Here is a 16,717-nt window from a genome sequence, read left to right as displayed (position 1 = left end):
TATGAAGCGTCTTCGATAAGAATAATAACTAGATGGTAAAAAAATACGAAGTTGTGGTTTATCCGACTATATAGAAAAAGTCCCAAGTTATACTAACAAAATACATTTTTCTTTAGTACCTATTGTGTTTTTCCTCCCAAACACGTAACTTATGTATTTTGAAATGTATTAAAGCCTGAGTACTGACTTGTACATTTTTATTAATCATTTTGACAGAAAAAGCCAATCTGAAGAGAAAATGCAGCTTTTACCATGAGGCTCGACTTTTTATTCATCATAAGCTTTTTGTATTTTGTTGTATATTATAATTTTATATATATATTTTTTAATGCATCATCTTTCCAAGAGTTTGTCTTTGTTCTTATGGTATCTTAGACAGTCTTCACTTCCTTTCTACACACTATTACTTTTTTCCTCATTTGTCATTTTTTAGGATCTATTTCTTTGGTTAAATACGAATATTCAGTTTTGTACATCACTGATCAATTCCCTCACATACAAAACCACACTACACCCATTATATATATATATATATAATTAAAAAAAAAAAAAATCCAAACTATTTTCTAAAATAAATAATTCACCTCAAGGTTAACCACAAGATTTATTGGTCATATGCAAGAGGTAGAGATCTTGCACTCCGTTCAATGTTCATAAGATTGGTTTGTTTTTCTACAAGTACAAGTGATCCATCAGTAGTGCAACTCGTGCAAGGCTGAAACGACATTGTCTCTAACGTGTGCCGACATCTATACCATAAGTAGAACATAACTTCAGATATGCAGCTATCCACAAATATCAGAAAAAAAAACCTGGTGATCATTTACAATGTATTATGAAGTGGTGGGAAAAGTCATTATATAGTCCTTCCACACTAGTACATTAAAATGTTCCATTTTACAGCAAAGAAAAAAACAAAAAACAAAAAACAAAACAAAAAAACTAAGCAAGGAGCAGGAAGTGTACTAATTAAAAGCTGGTCAATGTGGATGTGGCTTTCTAATGAACAGATTCCAGTTTATAAGAAATGTTGACAACAACCTTGTTCTTAAATATACAAAAACAGAGTAAAGGAGAAAAATAACCTGACCCTCTCAGACATGGATTTCTTTGATAAATAGACAAAATAAACGTAGCTAGTTATCCATTCAACCATGCAGCATCAGTTCCTGATGAGGCCAGACAAGACCATAGGGGTAGATACTATCATTTATTAACCCACTGAAGAGTCAGTGCTTTCCCTAGGAGAGCATTATTTAATTGAGATCTTATTTGATCTTTACAAAGGATATTCCACCATCTTTGCACTTTGACATTGAACAAATCCCAGAAGTTTGCAGTTGATAGCATTAAGCATGCTACAGAATACCAGAGGGGGTTACGGGGTGGAAAAGCAGATCCCAGAAGATCCTAGCATGCAGTCTATTGTTGTGCAATTCTGCTATTATTGATTGATTAAAAAAAAAAAAAAAAAAGTACTAGCAAGTTTACAATGTAATCATTATTTTGTACAATTACATCCTGTTCTGAAATAAAATACCCGTGGCAATAAGTATAATTACTATGCTGAAGAAAGAAAGTTTCAGGACAGAAATGGGTTATTAGAGCAAACAGACAGTCTTAATGTCTAAAAGAAATAGTTTGACCAAAAGAATGCATACAATTTACTTTTTGCCTGAACGTAACTTATCAGATAAGATGCCCATCATTCAAATTCTACTTCTCTGCATTAGGCTTATAACTCCAGTGAAAATCTAATGGAAACACATCTGATTCATTACAGTTCTTATAAGAAGAAAAGAGTGTACATTTCATCTTTGGCCAAACTGTTTATTTTAGTGCAAAAATGATGGAATTGACAGTCAATGGCAGAAACGTATGAGGTCCAAACTCAGGCCAAAGAGCATGCTGTTTGTTTTGAGGCCTGGAAAAATCTGATGTGAAGTTTGTGAACCTCTGACCTGTGTAAAACAAATAGATGATTTTGCAGCTTTAAAGAATAAGGAGTTGAACACAGGCAGGGGGGGGACAAAAAAAAAAAAAGCAAGCAGCTTGAACATTATTTTATTCTCCCTACCCATCCTCACACTACTTCCTCTTCAACATCTGAGGCTTTACAGCTTTTGAGTCAGTAGTCCAGCAAGCCTCTATCATGCTATGAGAGCAGTCTTCCTCATAGTATAGTGGCGGGGAGGGAGGCTTGTGATGCAGTGCTGGGGTCCCGTGTCTGCTGTTGGCCCACTGGGTTTTGCTATGTGTTGAACGAGTGGCTGAGACTCTGTGGGTGCAGCTGCTGCCACATCTGTTGCTGCTGTACAGCCAGCTGCTGCGATTGGTCTGACGAGGACAGGATGTTGGTGAGGGGAGCCACACAGTTTGCTGGAATGATCAGACCTGGGTGGCAGAATAAAAAAAATGTTTTAAACTTCAGCATATATTAAATTAATACATACAGAAGACAAGAAAGAACCAATTACAAATGTCTCTCTTACTCACCTACTATTCGTTGTCCATCTTCAGTTCTCAAACGGACAATCTGCATCTTCATGTTGCTTCCACTTACAGAAGCCAAAACACCCTCTACTTTGGTCCACACACTGAGCACAGAGCCACAAAGAACATAATACGTCCGGCAACGCAGCCCTATTTCACACTGCAGACCCGCTGATGCCTTCTTGCAGTTACCACGCCTGTGTAAAAATCAGATAGTCAGTACACTGTAATAATAAAAAAAAAAATCCTCTCAGAAGGGTAGAATTGGAAAAAAGCACACTCACCAATAGGCATGAGAGCAAACATCTGCTGAAGACTTGTACTGATCAACCCAGCACTGCTTAGCTTCATCTGAAAGAACCTATTTAAAATAGAAAAACTATTAGAAAACCATGCCAATCAGTCTTGTGTTTTAGCCAGACTGTATACAAATGTTTTGATACGTGACTTGGCAGGAGAAATTACCTTTTTGCATCGCTTCCGTATATCTGTGTACGTCTCCAGTTTGAGCTGTTTTCCTGTATTCGGTCTGTACACCATAAACAGTCTCTTCTTGGTGTTGACTTCTTTGACCATGATAGCTATTTTCTTGTTATTGCGTACCTAATCACATCAGAACAATCCAATAAAATAAAAAAGTAAAAAAAACTTGTTTAAGCAATAAAACAAAAAAACAAGTGAGTAAAAATACAATGTTAGACAGAAAGACACAATTGCCCTCACCTGCACATAGAAGCCATCATCTGGTCCATTCTGTTCTGCCCAGATATGGGTAGCGTCCTCCCAAGACATACCCCTCTCCACACTAACCTGATAGACACAACAGACTCTTATTGCTGACTTATTAACAGGTAATCACCCAAAACTATGCACCAGAATGTAGGCTGCAAATGTGTACATGTACAAAGCAAAACAAGGATTTGGATTCTCTGTTCACAAATATGGGAAGCTATTAAAGGAACATTGCAATCTGTATGTGTACTTACTGTATAAAGTTCAACATGGCCTGATGTGGAGTAACCTGGTGTCAAGAACTTTTTCACATCAATCTTTTTAACCTTCTCATCCCCAGAGCCCAAATCTGCAAAATCAGGTTTCAGACAAATGGCCTTAGAATAGTGTCAATTGACAGTCATACTCAAAACAATTTTCAGGACTTCGATTTCTCTTACCCAGAATCCCCATGTCATATCTGCCATTCTTTTTAGCATTCTGAATAATAGCATTTAAAGTGTCAGAGAAATACTGGAAAAGGGCATTCTGCTGCTGGACCTCCATGCCAAGGATGCGGTTCAAGAATTTTCCAATGTTGTTGTAGTCTTAATAAAAAATAAATTTAAAAAAGGCAGTTTTTGGTACAGTGCAGTGAGTACACTTCTGAATGTAAAACAAAAAAGAAAAACTAAACCTTACCCTTATCCAGTGAGAGAACACCAGACCTATCCTCCACATTAATCAGCCCAACACCAATTAATCCATTGCGAATTTCTGTGGACGTCAAATCAAGTTATACATCAGTCCTTAGAAGGTCAGTTTTTTTTATTTACTTAAAACAGTGTGATGCCTGATTAAAATACTGCTTACCTTTAAAGAAATCCCCTTCAAAATGAGAAGGTGGAGAGACCATGGGAGCATCCAAATTGACGATAGACTTCATGACATTCTCAAGAGCATTTCTGCCATACTATAAAACAAGAAACAGGTCAATCCAAGGCAGAACTTGACTGAAATGTTTTAAGATAAATGATCTCTTACTTTGTTGTCAAAGTTAAATCGACTAAGGTCCCTCGTCTCTGTGGCTCTTCGATCTCCATGTGTGAGTGCACCCTGTAAAATTGACAATTTTAATAAACTGTTTTAAAAAGTAAATATACACATATTTATAATAAAATGAGACCCACCAAGCTCTCTAATCTTTTGGCAACAATGGAGGCAAATCTTTGTTCTCCAGCAAGTTCCGATATCAAGAATACATACTCGGGAGCCGTGACCTGGTTAGATCTGTGTGTTCTGCCTGCAGGGAACATGTGAATTAAATCATTTTAATCTAGTCCATAAAAAAAATAAATAGAGGTTTTGGAGATTGTTGTATTTTTTAAACACAAAATAAAGTAGACTGCAAAAGTACTAACCGAACTGCTGAATAGCCCGGTCTGCACTCCACGGCAGCTCTAAAGTCATGTGCACCCTTCTCCTCTGGTTCTTCACTCTACGGTCTGCTTGGAGTGAAATACCAGAACTGGCAGCCTCCGAGATTATAGCAATATTCTAAAAGAGAAAAGCAACAATATATCCAATTTATAATTGTAGAAGCAGTTTAAAACAAGAAACTATACAAATCATTTTTAACATACCTTTTCTCCATCCATAAATCTCTGCTTCTCTGTGAGATTCAGGATTTCGACAGGAACGTCCAGTTCTGATCTTGATTCATAAGAGATGCTTCCATCATCATTGCTGACTACTCTACCCTTTCGGCCAGTCATCTAAAAACATATGGTTTGCACAAATATTATAAAGAACTAAACACAATACATATACACAACTATCTATCTATCTATCCATCCAGCACACAAATACACATACATTAATCCCCCACTTTACTGTGGTTTGACTCTCGTGCCCCAGTTTGTTGCGAAATTGCATTTGCCACATAACTAAATTGTTACACTGATATTCCAGGTCTCTCTCGGATAGCACCAGAGACCAAAAAACTTATAGGGATTAGTTTTTAATGGAGATTTATTTTGAAATGATGAAATTTATTAATAAAAATATAATTAATCCTAAAATAAAAAAAAAAGTTTATACAGTACAGTACACAAAAATAGCATTTTTGGGTTGGCGTCCACTTATGGTTTTTCGTTTATCGCGAGCGGTTTTAGGGCGTAACCACTAAAATAAATGGGGGATTACTGTATATACACACACACACACACACACACACACACACACACACACACACACACACAGGTGTATCTCAATAAATTAGAATATCATTAAAAAGTTAATTTATTTCAGAAATGTAATACAAAAAGTGAAACTCTATACAGATTCATCACACAGACTGATATTTCAAATGTTTATTTTCATTTTAATTATTTTGGCTTACAGCTAACAAAAATACACCATTACATTTGAATACCAAGACTACTATACTAAATAAAACTTAAGCCTTCAGCTCATCTGCATTTTTTGGTCTCGTTTCTCATTTTCCTCTTGACAATACCTCAGATTCTCTATGGTGTTCAGGTCTGGGGAGTTTGCTGGCCAGTCAAGCACACCAACACCATGGTCACTTAAACAACTTTTGGTGCTGTTGGAAGTGTGGGCAGGTGCCAAATCCTGCTGGAAATTAAATCAGCATCTCCATAAAGCTGGTCAGCAGAGGGAATCATGAAGTGCTCTAGACGGCTGTGCTGACCTCGGACCAGATAAAACACAGTGGACCAAAACCAGCAGATGACATGACTCCCTAAACCACCACTGACTGTGCAAACTTTACACTTGACCTTAAGCAACTTGGATTGTGTGTCTCTTCTCTCCTCTTCAGACTTTGGGACCTTGATTTTCAAATGAAATGCAAAATTATTTTTCCTTTCATCTGAAAAGGCGACTTTGGCCACTGAGCAACAGTCCAGTCCATTTTGTCCTTAGCCCAGGTAAGACACCTCTGATGTTGTCTCTGGTTCAGGAGTGGCTTTACACAAGGAATGCATCAGTTGTAGCCCATGGATACATCTGTGTGTGGTGGCTCTTGGAGCACTGACTCCACCTGCAGTCCATTCTCTGTGAATCTTCCCCAAATTCTTGAATGGGCTTCGCTTCACCCTTTTCTACCACATTTTTTCCTTCCATTCAACTTTCCATTAATGTGCTTGGATACAGCACTGGGAACAGTCACTTCTTTAACGAAGACCTTTTGTGTCTTTCCCTCCATGTGCATGGTGTCAATTATCGCATTTTGGACAACTGTCAAGTCAGCAGTCTTCCCCCATGATTGTGCAGCCTGAACCAGACTGCAACACCATTTAATATATCAACTTTTTAAATTATATTTTAATTTATCAAAATGCACCTGTACATACATATAACAGTTACAATCAGAGTTTCCTCAGGAACATATTAAGTGGCGGGCTGCAAGTTTGTTTAGTCTCCGCATCATGGCAGTATTCTCTATTCAGCATCCATACAGAAAAACCGGAAGAGCTAAAACTGTGAACATTTAAAGCGAGCAGCTTTAATACAGTCCAGTAAGGAATTCATGTAGCTTTTTATGTGTCCTAAATTGCAAAGACAATTGCAAGAATGACCGCGTGTTTTTTTTCCCCCTGGTGTACTTATTCTCCAAGCTAATTGCCACTGATTCGACATGCTGACGCGGTCTGACCAGAGCAAATGGTGTAGAAATCACAACTAAAGACGACCGACACTCAAACCCTGCCCCATTCCTCGCTAGTTCGGTGTGTACTGGACTTTAAGTTCTTATCCATTTTTCTTAATCTAGTTTCATATATTTCATTGGTTGAATACGATGCTTATATTTATCTATCTATCTTTCTAACTGCATCTCTCATACATACACACACACATATATTAGTGTGTATGAGCGATACAGAAGTTTTACTGTACAAAATTAAACTGTACCTCTGCCACATTTTCAGGGCCTCCCAACTCATCAATGAGCTCATCCAGTGTGTTTGGTGGCAAATTCTCAGCCAGTTTCTCCAGCTGCTCTAGCAGCTCCCGTTTCATCTGCTGGGCATCCTCCACTGCATCATTACTGGTGACACAGCTACTTTCCTCAGGTTCACGTTTAGCTGTAGTAAGAGAAAATGAGTTCAAATAGAAGTCTCATGGAAATACTACCACAGATCAAACTGAAGTTATATAAATAAAAAAGTGACATATCAAAGACATTGGAATGATGATGAACCTTTGCCTTTGTATAAACAATATTATTATAATAGTTAAGAAATTAGCTAAACGGTCTACTCTTCCTATTCACTACTCTATATTATTGCACACATTTGAAGACTGAGCAATAGTCCCAGTATGTCCGATTGTTTGCAGGCAAAAGACTTCCTGCTGTTCCTCCGATATCCTAAGACCATTTGACACATTTTGGATCAAACTGGCAGGTACCTCATATGTACGCCTGTGTGTGTGTGTGTGTTCGCTGCGTAATTACCAGACCAACACATTATCTGGATTCTGTTAGAGACTTTGCATTTGTACAAATCTAAATATATTTCAACAAACCTCTAAATAAATATAGAACAGTTAAAGAAGGGAAAAAAAACTGTTTAGTTTTAAATACACATCTAACCACCCACCAGGAGCCACAGCGTTGTTGGTCGTAGGTTTTACAACAGGTGTAGTAAAAGCAGGCCTGGTTGAACCAAGCCCAGAGGCTAACAAGGCACTTTGAATGGAATCTGGGTCTATGCTCTTCTTCTTCTTCTTGTTCCTCTTTTCCTTGCTCTTCTTTGACTCTTTACGAATTAGCCACGGATCTACAAAGAAAAAAAATATTACTGAATAAGAGTCACAGTCGAAACTATTAGGAAAGAATCTATGCCCAGGTACTTACCATCTTCGTCATCCTCACTGGAATCGTCCTTGAAAGGGTTGAAGTCATCTTCGTCTTCATCTCCTGAGCTGCCCGAGGCAAAGCTGTCCTCGCTGTCGTCTTTGTCAGAAACTTCCGAATTACTTTCATCTGAGCTGGTGCCTGAAAGACCGCCAGACTTGCGGGACTTCTTTGATCCTTTTTTAACCTCTGCACCTACAGGTAAATTAAGGGGGGAAAAAAAATACTTTCCACTTGGGCACATTCAAATTATGTGGTGCCAAAAACAAGATAAAGATTTTCTATTTTGTCTGGACATGGTGGGGGTGCAGTTCTCTCATATGTACCTTTCCTTTTCTTGCCCTTCTGCTCCTCCTTAGTTTCTGCCGGTGAAGGTGTTTTCTTTGCAGATAGATCAATACCCAGTAAACTGAAAAGCTTCTGTCTGTCTGGGGCAGGGAAGTGTTTCTCCACTAGAGACTGCAGGACACCCCTTCAAAATAAAACAAACCTTGTTATTAATATAATGGGATTTGAGATTTACACATTATATATATGGAATGTGGAATTTTGTATATAATATTTTATATTGCCACACACATATATACACGTGTATGAGTGTGTGCACGTGTGTGTGTGTCACACACCGCTATAAATTATATATTCCAGCAACACTGTGGTGTGCAGTGTTTACACCAATCAAACTAGCAGAGTGGTAGCTCAGTGGTTAAGGCATTGGACTTTGGATCTGAAAGTCATGAGTTCAAATTCCAACTAGAGGTCGACCAATATGGGGTTTTCTCTGGCCGATGCAGATATTTAGAAATCACGGCAGCCGATGTTTCTCCCCCACTTTCATAGTTAATTAATAAGACAGGATGCAGAGACTCGTTTAAATGAAACCTTTATTGAACAGCACAAGCCTCTCCAATTAGTGCACTTGTCATCAGGTTTTTGTACCATTAACTACAGCTGGTTGAAAGCTCACTAACAATAGAGTTCCTAAATGCTACTCTCAAATGTTTTTCCCATTCTCTCTCCAAAAGCAGCAGCATCATACTTAACCAATGAAATTGCTTTATATATTTACAGTTGTGGCGCTTTCATTTTCCAGATAGATTTAGATGCCGAATGCAGACTACTGCCACCTGCTGGTATGGGAGGGTTAAGTTCTTTCATGCAAGTGCAAGCAAATGTATGCCGCTCCACATAAAGGCTTCTGCCAAATACCAAAAATGTAAATGTAGCAGCATTGTACGAGTTAGTGGGAGATTGGGATCATCACAGCAGTAAATAATATAGCATAACAATCTGACATACTCCTTTGTCTACTTCAGACAAAAAAAAATAATAGTAATAATTATCCAGTGGGTATAAGAGAGGCGCCCGTCTCCAGTGTCTCATTTGCAAATTTTTTACCCTTGACTACAGTGAAGCATACACTTTTCTGCTTTCTCAAGGAAAAAAAAAAAGCCAGTCCACTAAAGAGCAAAAGACATTAAGGACATCCCTGTTTTATGTAGTTACTTTTACTTCATGTACATGAGCTCTGACTGTCAAAAACAATAACAGTTGGCTATGGTCTCTAGGATATATGGAACAATCTTCTTTGTTTAAAGTGACAGTCCAAACAGTTCCCCTTTCACACCCATCAGAGGCAACAATAATCACATCAAACTGAACATGATTAAAACTTATGCTCAGGTCTACACCCACAGTATCATGTAAGGTGATCAATAAATATCAGTACATATGTTACTGGAGAAGTTTATTAATACTGGACATGAACTACACTGGTAAGTAAAAGGTTTCTTTTTTAGCCACAGTATATGCACACTCCAATAAGCTGCACGATTGTGCCATGACACGCATCAAATTTCCTCAAATATTTTCAATGCTTAATTAGCTTACAGTCTGCAATGTTTCACAACACGGGTCTAGAGGATCTTAGTCATCTTGATTGACAAAAGTGGCACAAGAATTTGTGAGGCAAGTATACCTAGTAAACTGGCAAGTCAGTGCAAATGTACCAATGAACCAGAAATACCAGGGTTCACATGTGGTACCCTCTGTACACAAGATGCGATTTAATATTTTAACTGTGTCATCAATATCTTTCATCGACACAAAGCTTTCTATCTTCCAACACAAAACAGAGAAAACATTTCTTAGACACAGGGGTTTTCCATCTGTATTTTCCCCCCAAAGAGAAAGTAGAAGTAACTTACTTAGCTGTAGAGACAAAGTCATTGAGCTCGCCTCCACCTTCCTCCAAGGCTTCGAGTGTTCGAGCCTCACCCGTTGACTGCAGGCCAATGACCACACACTGAAGAGGGGGAAAAAAGTTGGCAGTTATTACAAAATATTAGGGTTGACAGTGATTATGTTTTGTAAACCTGAATAAAAAAAAAACTATTATAATAATCATCAAGCCTAACCTTTCCATTCTTCACTTCCTCTCGGGCTAGCTGCACCACTCGGCGCACCTTTGAAGCGATGCACAGGTACTTGAAAAACCTTTGGTGTGCGGACCAGAACTGACCCCACATCGACTTTTTCATACGCTGCTCGGCGTCCATCAAGTTAGCTGCTTGCTGAAATTTCTCCCGTGCACTCACCCACTGAAAGCAACAATATTACACACACACAAAAAAAGGAAGTCACAAAATTTTAAAAGCACAATTTTTTTTAAATGTTAGATATATTGGCGGTAAGATATGTTGGCACACATACCAGACGGACCGACTTGTTGTACATTTTGATGTAGTTTTGTGTTAGAGGGACTTCCTCGATCTTAAATGTCACACCCTGGAAGCTCAACTGTCGAGCAATGTACATTCCTCGCAATTTCATATCCATGGCAACAATTTCCATGGCACCCACACCTCTAAAATAAACCAAGACAAAGGAACACATTTTATTAAAAAAAACTGAAACAGAAAACATTCAGAAAGCCACAGTATCCAGTGCAAAAGGACCGACCTTCTTTCAACAGCTTGAATAAAATTTGAAAATTCTTTAAAAGGAGTTCCTTCCCCCCAGATCCCAAGACGATTCATGTAAGCCATGTTCCGAGGCTCAGATGCACCTACAAAACAATACAATCAGAATAATTAAATCAGAAAAAAGCCAATCCACCTTTAAATTTGAATACAAATACTTCTTTTTGGGCACAAACCTGTAGCACTGGCATAAACAACACGTGCTTTTGGCAGTTTGTTCTGGAGCTCAAGAACCGCCAGTCCAGTCTTTGTGGGTTTCGATGACCCAATTGGGCAAACATTTTTGGCTTTGTGACATTCATCAAAGATTATCTGAAAGGCTCAGTTAAAGAAAGCAGCTGAACAGTAATGGCTCACAAATGTAGCCGATATCTTCTTACTCTTTGAAAGAAATTCAACAAGACTATTTTTTTTATTATTAAAAAAGATAAAGGCATTGAAAGGATACCACACCATCAAAATCATCCCCACACCAATGGAGTAACTGTTTGAATCTTGTCTTATACTTTCCACCAGTTTGACTTTCTCCAATCAGGGATGAATATGTAGCAAAGATCACACCTTTTTTCACACTTCCATTGTGTTTTGACGAAATCTTTCCATATTTAAACTGAGAGCAAAAAGAAATCATTTTCAAGTTTCAAATTAAATTTGGACCAATGTGAATGCTGAGGGGTAAAAAATACATTAGATACCTTGTTTAAAGAATGGACCTGGATGTTTTTTGCACCGATATCTCTCAAGTCCCTCTCTGCGTCATACTTCAAGTCGTTTGAGACGCTAAACCTAGAAAGTGAAAATAGCAATTAAAAGTAATTAGAATGAATCTTATACTGAAATGTCCATTTTATACAGATGTACCACATATAAACAATATCATGTTCCATGTGCTGCCTCAGGATCTAAAAAAGATGATGCATTGTGTGCATGATACATTACCAGAGAGATCTTTTCCTGGCCAGAATGTAGTTTTCATATATGATTCCAGCAATAGTTCTTCCCTTTCCTACACCAGCACCATCACCAATCAGGTAAGCTGCTCTGTCCCCATTTGGAAGGAATGTCTCATGTTGCTATAAAGTAAAACACAAGACTTACATTTCTATAACTATTACTTGTAAAGATTTTTTTCTAATAAACTAAAAATAAATCCATAATGAATTTGTACTGCAGAAATAAATAGTTGTTAACCTCAAAACAAGCATGCCAAATATAGTCCTCTGACTCATTTCATATCAAGCCCACACAAACTGAAAAATAATATTCATTTTCACACTAGATCACCGACACCAAAATTCACACCCAGACCAATAGAATCACACATTTTTTTTTTTTAAAGTAATTGATTCGTTAACTACTTATCTTTTACATAATTAAAGCAAAATATGATGACTATAGCAGACTTAATATAAAGCAAAAAAATTACCCTAAAGACAAATAAAATATTTTTAAGTCATAAAAATTGTGCAACTGACTGTAGAATTAAACCAAATTCGGAGATCAAAAATATAAACAATACGCTAAACCATTTAGCTTCCCAAAAAAGTCACTGAGTACTTTAGTTTGACATCATCTAGATTAGAGTCCTTTTAGAAGTTCAGGAACACAAACCTGAGAAGCATATGTAATGGCCTCAAGCTGAAGAGCAGATAACCATCCTCTGTCGATTGTCTCCTCCGGAATGGAAAGTCTGTACCACACATTAGGAGGGCTGACACTTGAGAGGGAGCTGGTCTCAACCACAGGATCAGGATGCCGCTCTCCTATTCTCACTAGGGTGATCAATTTAATTTCAATAAATTAAGTGTTTTAAAAAAAAAAATTATTATTATTATTATTTGAAATCATGCAACCTCTCTTACAGACTGAAACCTAAAAGAGAGTGGCCTACATCTTTATTTTAATGCGGTGCACGTACATTTCATTGGCATGTATTCAGCATATGTTTCTGCATGTCCCAACTCCTCCTCCTCTTCCTCCTCTGGTTCCTCCTCCTCTTTCATTGTAGGTAACTTGTTGCAAAACAAACAAATTAATTAATCCAAAAACTCGTCACAAAGCTCAAGTCATACAGAGCCTAGACAGCAATTCAAATAAAGCAAGTAAGGAATAAATAAAATACTTTACATTTACAGGTGAAAAGCTTCGCATTTTTATTTCCTCATTGGCCCAAATTCTGGCAACATCTTTGCTCAACACCTCCTTTTTTACTCCATTGTTTACCTCCACTGTTAAAAAAAAATCATAAAAAATGTGACGTGAAAACATAACAGAGGAGCCTAGATATTCACCATGGCTGGACACAAATACACCAAGAGTGAACCCCACCACAGCTGTACCCATACCTGGTTTATTAATCAACTTTGTAGAGAGCAAAAAAATCTCTGAAATGGGAGAGCATGGACAGTATTGAAGTGAAGACATTCTCAAATGCAAAACATGACCAACAATTTATACAAGAGTTTAAGTGCCAATTTGTACAAAAATGATGTTTGAGATTAAACAAAATAAAGAATGACACATGAGACACAGTATATAGTTAATTACAGTAGATAAGCCCATAGGGCCTTTACCAGAAATTTAAATGCTGCACAACATGGACATTGCTCTGACATTATGCAGACAAATGATGTACTCAAAAGACCACTAGGCAAGTAAAAATTGCCACATTTCTGCCAGTCCCAAGTTCTGTTTGTCTGGAAACTAAAAGTCTAAAAAGTTAGCTAATGTATTGTAATTAGGTGTGATTTATATTATGTTATATTTATTAGTTACAAATGTAAACAAGTGAGTTTACAATTATATTATTTCATCATCAAATGGTTGGGCAAAAATTTGGCAAAGAGATTTGTTTTTCTGTTCTTGCATCACTAAATTATAAGATACTAATCTATCGGTTATATTCCTCTCAGAAAACTGCAGCTGACTTTATATAATGGCTTTGTACTTCACCTAACTTTGTCTAGTCTTACATGGGGTCGTGGTTCTTTCATCCAGGTATTTCTAACTATCTAACTACTCATATCTAGAAACACACACACACACACTTATATAATATAATATATTTAAAAAAATTCAACGCAGTCACAGATTTGATGAGTATTGTAAGAGAAAGCACAAAGCAATCACAAAATGTCATGTTCAGATGAACTTACTTGTGCCTGTAGCTGTAGCAACAGGCTGTGCAATATCAGGTGGAGGCTTCAGCTTCATAAGTTCACCAAGACTGTTTGTCTTTACACCGCTGGTCCGAAGAAGGTCCTTCAGCTTTGTCTGCTCCCGATTCGGTGGGACCACACTGCACACGGTGGCTGTAGTGGAGGATGAGAATGAGCTTCGTTGGGTTGACGATGGCGTCTGCACCACCTTGGTTACTGTGATGGTCTGTCTGGAGGAGGTTCCCATTGAGGGCTTTGTGACCACAATGGTTCCCAGTGATGGCAGTTGATTCAGTTGATTTAAAACGAAAGTAGTGGTTGAGGGCTGAGGTTTCTGCTGGGTGGGTGGGAAAGGGGGACAGGAGTTTTGGGGGTATTTTAGAAGCGACTAGGTTACCATGAAAAGGACAAGAAAATCATTATTTAAAAGGACTTACTCGCACTGTGACTGTAGGTGTGGGAGGCACAGCAGGTTCAATTCCAACAATGCCAGCTGCTTCACTACCGAGACCAATGTCAAGGACATTCTTTGAGACTGACTGAAAGTAGAAAGATATAAAGCAATAACAAAAAAAATTTAATCATTATAATTTTAGCCATCTTGTTTACCAACATAGCAAACAACACTCAAAACCAACACAAAACCACACATCTTACAAAAAACCCACACGCAGTGCCAAATAATCTCTGGACACACATGACAAGACTTTCGCTGAATGGATTTGTTTACCTGTTGTGAGGCAGGGGACTGAGCAGTGTCCTGAGAATCAATGTCAAAAAGGTCAGTTGGGCAGATTCCACTTTCACTAAGGGCTGCAAGAAGCAAATCTTGTCCCGGATCCATTGTCTGGAAAAACAACATTCACAAGATCACAAAGTTTGAAAAGCGCTAATTTGGCAGATAAGATTGCAGACTGGACATGATTGTTGGTTGGTGGAAAGACAAACAGACACCGCAAGTTACTATGGATGGCACACATTATGGTCCACAACACACACGCTACTAAGTATAACACATGGATTTTGTTGCTATGACAAATGAAAGATAATATTGTCGAAATCCGCAACTGCGCCATTGAAGGCTGTTTTTATGGAAATGTCTCGGTAACGCATCAAACCTATTCTAATATGTTTACGGGAACAATAAAGCTTCACACCAGCATGCACCTTTGCACGTGTTTGCCCAAACTCATTCAGCTAGCAACTACTTCCTGGTCTGACTGTGCTTTTTGGGAGTCACACGGCAACCGGCTAAATGGTTGTGTACATTATTAAGACAACGTCACAAGCATAACAACCTGAAACGTATCATGCACAATCACTCTCCAAATTAGATTTCTTTAGACCTTTATATTCCACTAGATAATCGCTAAACACAAATAATAGCTCGCTAGCTGTACTGCATCTGAGTGTGCTAGTAGTCACCTGAGAAGCGTTAGCTAGCCCAGTCACTTTCATTTTAACGCTGGCGCTATTTAAAGTCATGTTCGCCTGAATAACATAGCTACGCGTATAACAGAATAAATGACTGCTATAACCAAGACTCGTTTTGTTAAGTAATAATTCGACTCCAGCATTAACACCGTTGTACTGACCGCAGGAAAACCTCGCGCTCTGAAGTTCATGCGCTAGCTTGCTAATGTTCATTTCACTGGCGACCTCCTGTTCATGAACTTTAAACAACAACGAATAACACCCAAGAGGAACCCAGTATCGTAGTAACCCAGTTAAACAAATGTAACTAAAAATTAAAATAAAGCACACCATCTTTCCAGTAGCTAACAGCCTCACGTAACGCTATGCTAACATTGCGAGGTGGTTAGCAAAACACTCTCGTGCTCTGTCACAGCAAGTTGTCGAGCTGTCTGTCCAAGCCGCCGCTGCGTTCCAGAGAAAATAAGAACCTGTACATCCTACCGACAGCTTTTTGGGTGGAAAATTGATAGAGTAGAGATTTACATGAAAAATAAGCGACGTCAGTGAATCCTAAACGCTCACATAATGCACCTACTCAATGATTCCCAGGGACCTCCGAGTGTCGCGGTGGTTTGAAGGATGCTGGCCCTCCGCTTCGCCTGTTTTCTAACCACCCGCCGCCATCTTTACCAAACGCCAAGAATCGCGTGGAGGTCACGTGACGCTCGGCCAGCAAGAAAGACCGTTTCGTCGCCAAATTCCCGTCGCTGTAGCGGAACTAACGGCATACAAACGCACATCGAGTGAAAACGCACCGAAATCAATCATTAACTGTCCAACATCTGCCATATTAATATCAGTTTTAGGCCAAAAAGTGGTGAGAGAAGGACAGCGCTAAACCCGCATCACGTGACCGACCCGTCACACCACAAGGAAGTGACGTCTTCGGAATCGTTTCCTTCGGGGTCATACTAGTCGACTTGGCAACTGCCATGTCGGTAAGGTCAAAGTGGCACATTTTCACCTCTGCTAAAAATAAAATTCGTCCCGTCCGTGAACCTTCCGTTCATTCAGTT

The 16,717-nt window shown here is 38.5% G+C and overlaps 1 protein-coding gene across 6 annotated transcripts; it reads right to left on the bottom strand.

Annotated features, from left to right (window-relative positions):
* Window positions 1-585: 585 nt before the first annotated feature.
* On the bottom strand, window positions 586-16,681 carry sbno1 (strawberry notch homolog 1 (Drosophila)). Of its 6 annotated transcripts, none has more exons than XM_046860997.1 (33): window positions 16,224-16,681; window positions 14,956-15,072; window positions 14,663-14,764; window positions 14,223-14,562; window positions 13,413-13,451; window positions 13,195-13,295; window positions 12,986-13,079; window positions 12,679-12,839; window positions 12,007-12,140; window positions 11,763-11,853; window positions 11,516-11,677; window positions 11,244-11,379; window positions 11,048-11,153; window positions 10,799-10,952; window positions 10,504-10,686; window positions 10,294-10,391; window positions 8,413-8,558; window positions 8,087-8,281; window positions 7,830-8,009; window positions 7,141-7,313; window positions 4,848-4,979; window positions 4,626-4,761; window positions 4,395-4,507; window positions 4,249-4,320; window positions 4,078-4,177; window positions 3,907-3,981; window positions 3,666-3,812; window positions 3,480-3,574; window positions 3,217-3,303; window positions 2,959-3,096; window positions 2,778-2,854; window positions 2,497-2,690; window positions 586-2,394 (listed from the first exon to the last, which is right to left on the bottom strand). In XM_046860997.1, the coding sequence occupies exons 2-33, from the start codon at window positions 15,067-15,069 to the stop codon at window positions 2,252-2,254; spliced, it is 4,218 nt and encodes a 1,405-aa protein (XP_046716953.1). In that variant the 5' UTR covers window positions 15,070-15,072; window positions 16,224-16,681; the 3' UTR covers window positions 586-2,251. The 6 variants fall into 6 exon arrangements, with proteins under 6 accessions (XP_046716953.1, XP_046716951.1, XP_046716950.1 ...); XM_046860995.1 differs by having other exon boundaries at window positions 16,237-16,681; XM_046860994.1 differs by lacking the exon at window positions 16,224-16,681 and adding an exon at window positions 15,990-16,167 and having other exon boundaries at window positions 14,223-14,559.
* Window positions 16,682-16,717: the final 36 nt, after the last annotated feature.

The sequence above is a fragment of the Silurus meridionalis genome, chromosome 11, assembly GCF_014805685.1.
Source record: "Silurus meridionalis isolate SWU-2019-XX chromosome 11, ASM1480568v1, whole genome shotgun sequence".
Classification (NCBI taxonomy): Eukaryota; Metazoa; Chordata; class Actinopteri; order Siluriformes; family Siluridae; genus Silurus; species Silurus meridionalis.
Note: the sequence above shows the minus strand (reverse complement) of the source record. Positions and strands in the feature narration are given on the sequence as shown.

Coding starts and splice junctions, on each gene's coding strand:
- sbno1 (XM_046860993.1), bottom strand. Junction 13,452..14,222: donor TGCTACAGCTACAGGCACAA/GTAAGTTCATCT, acceptor CTCCCATTTCAG/AGATTTTTTTGCTCTCTACA. Junction 13,080..13,194: donor GAAGCTTTTCACCTGTAAAT/GTAAAGTATTTT, acceptor TTTTGCAACAAG/TTACCTACAATGAAAGAGGA.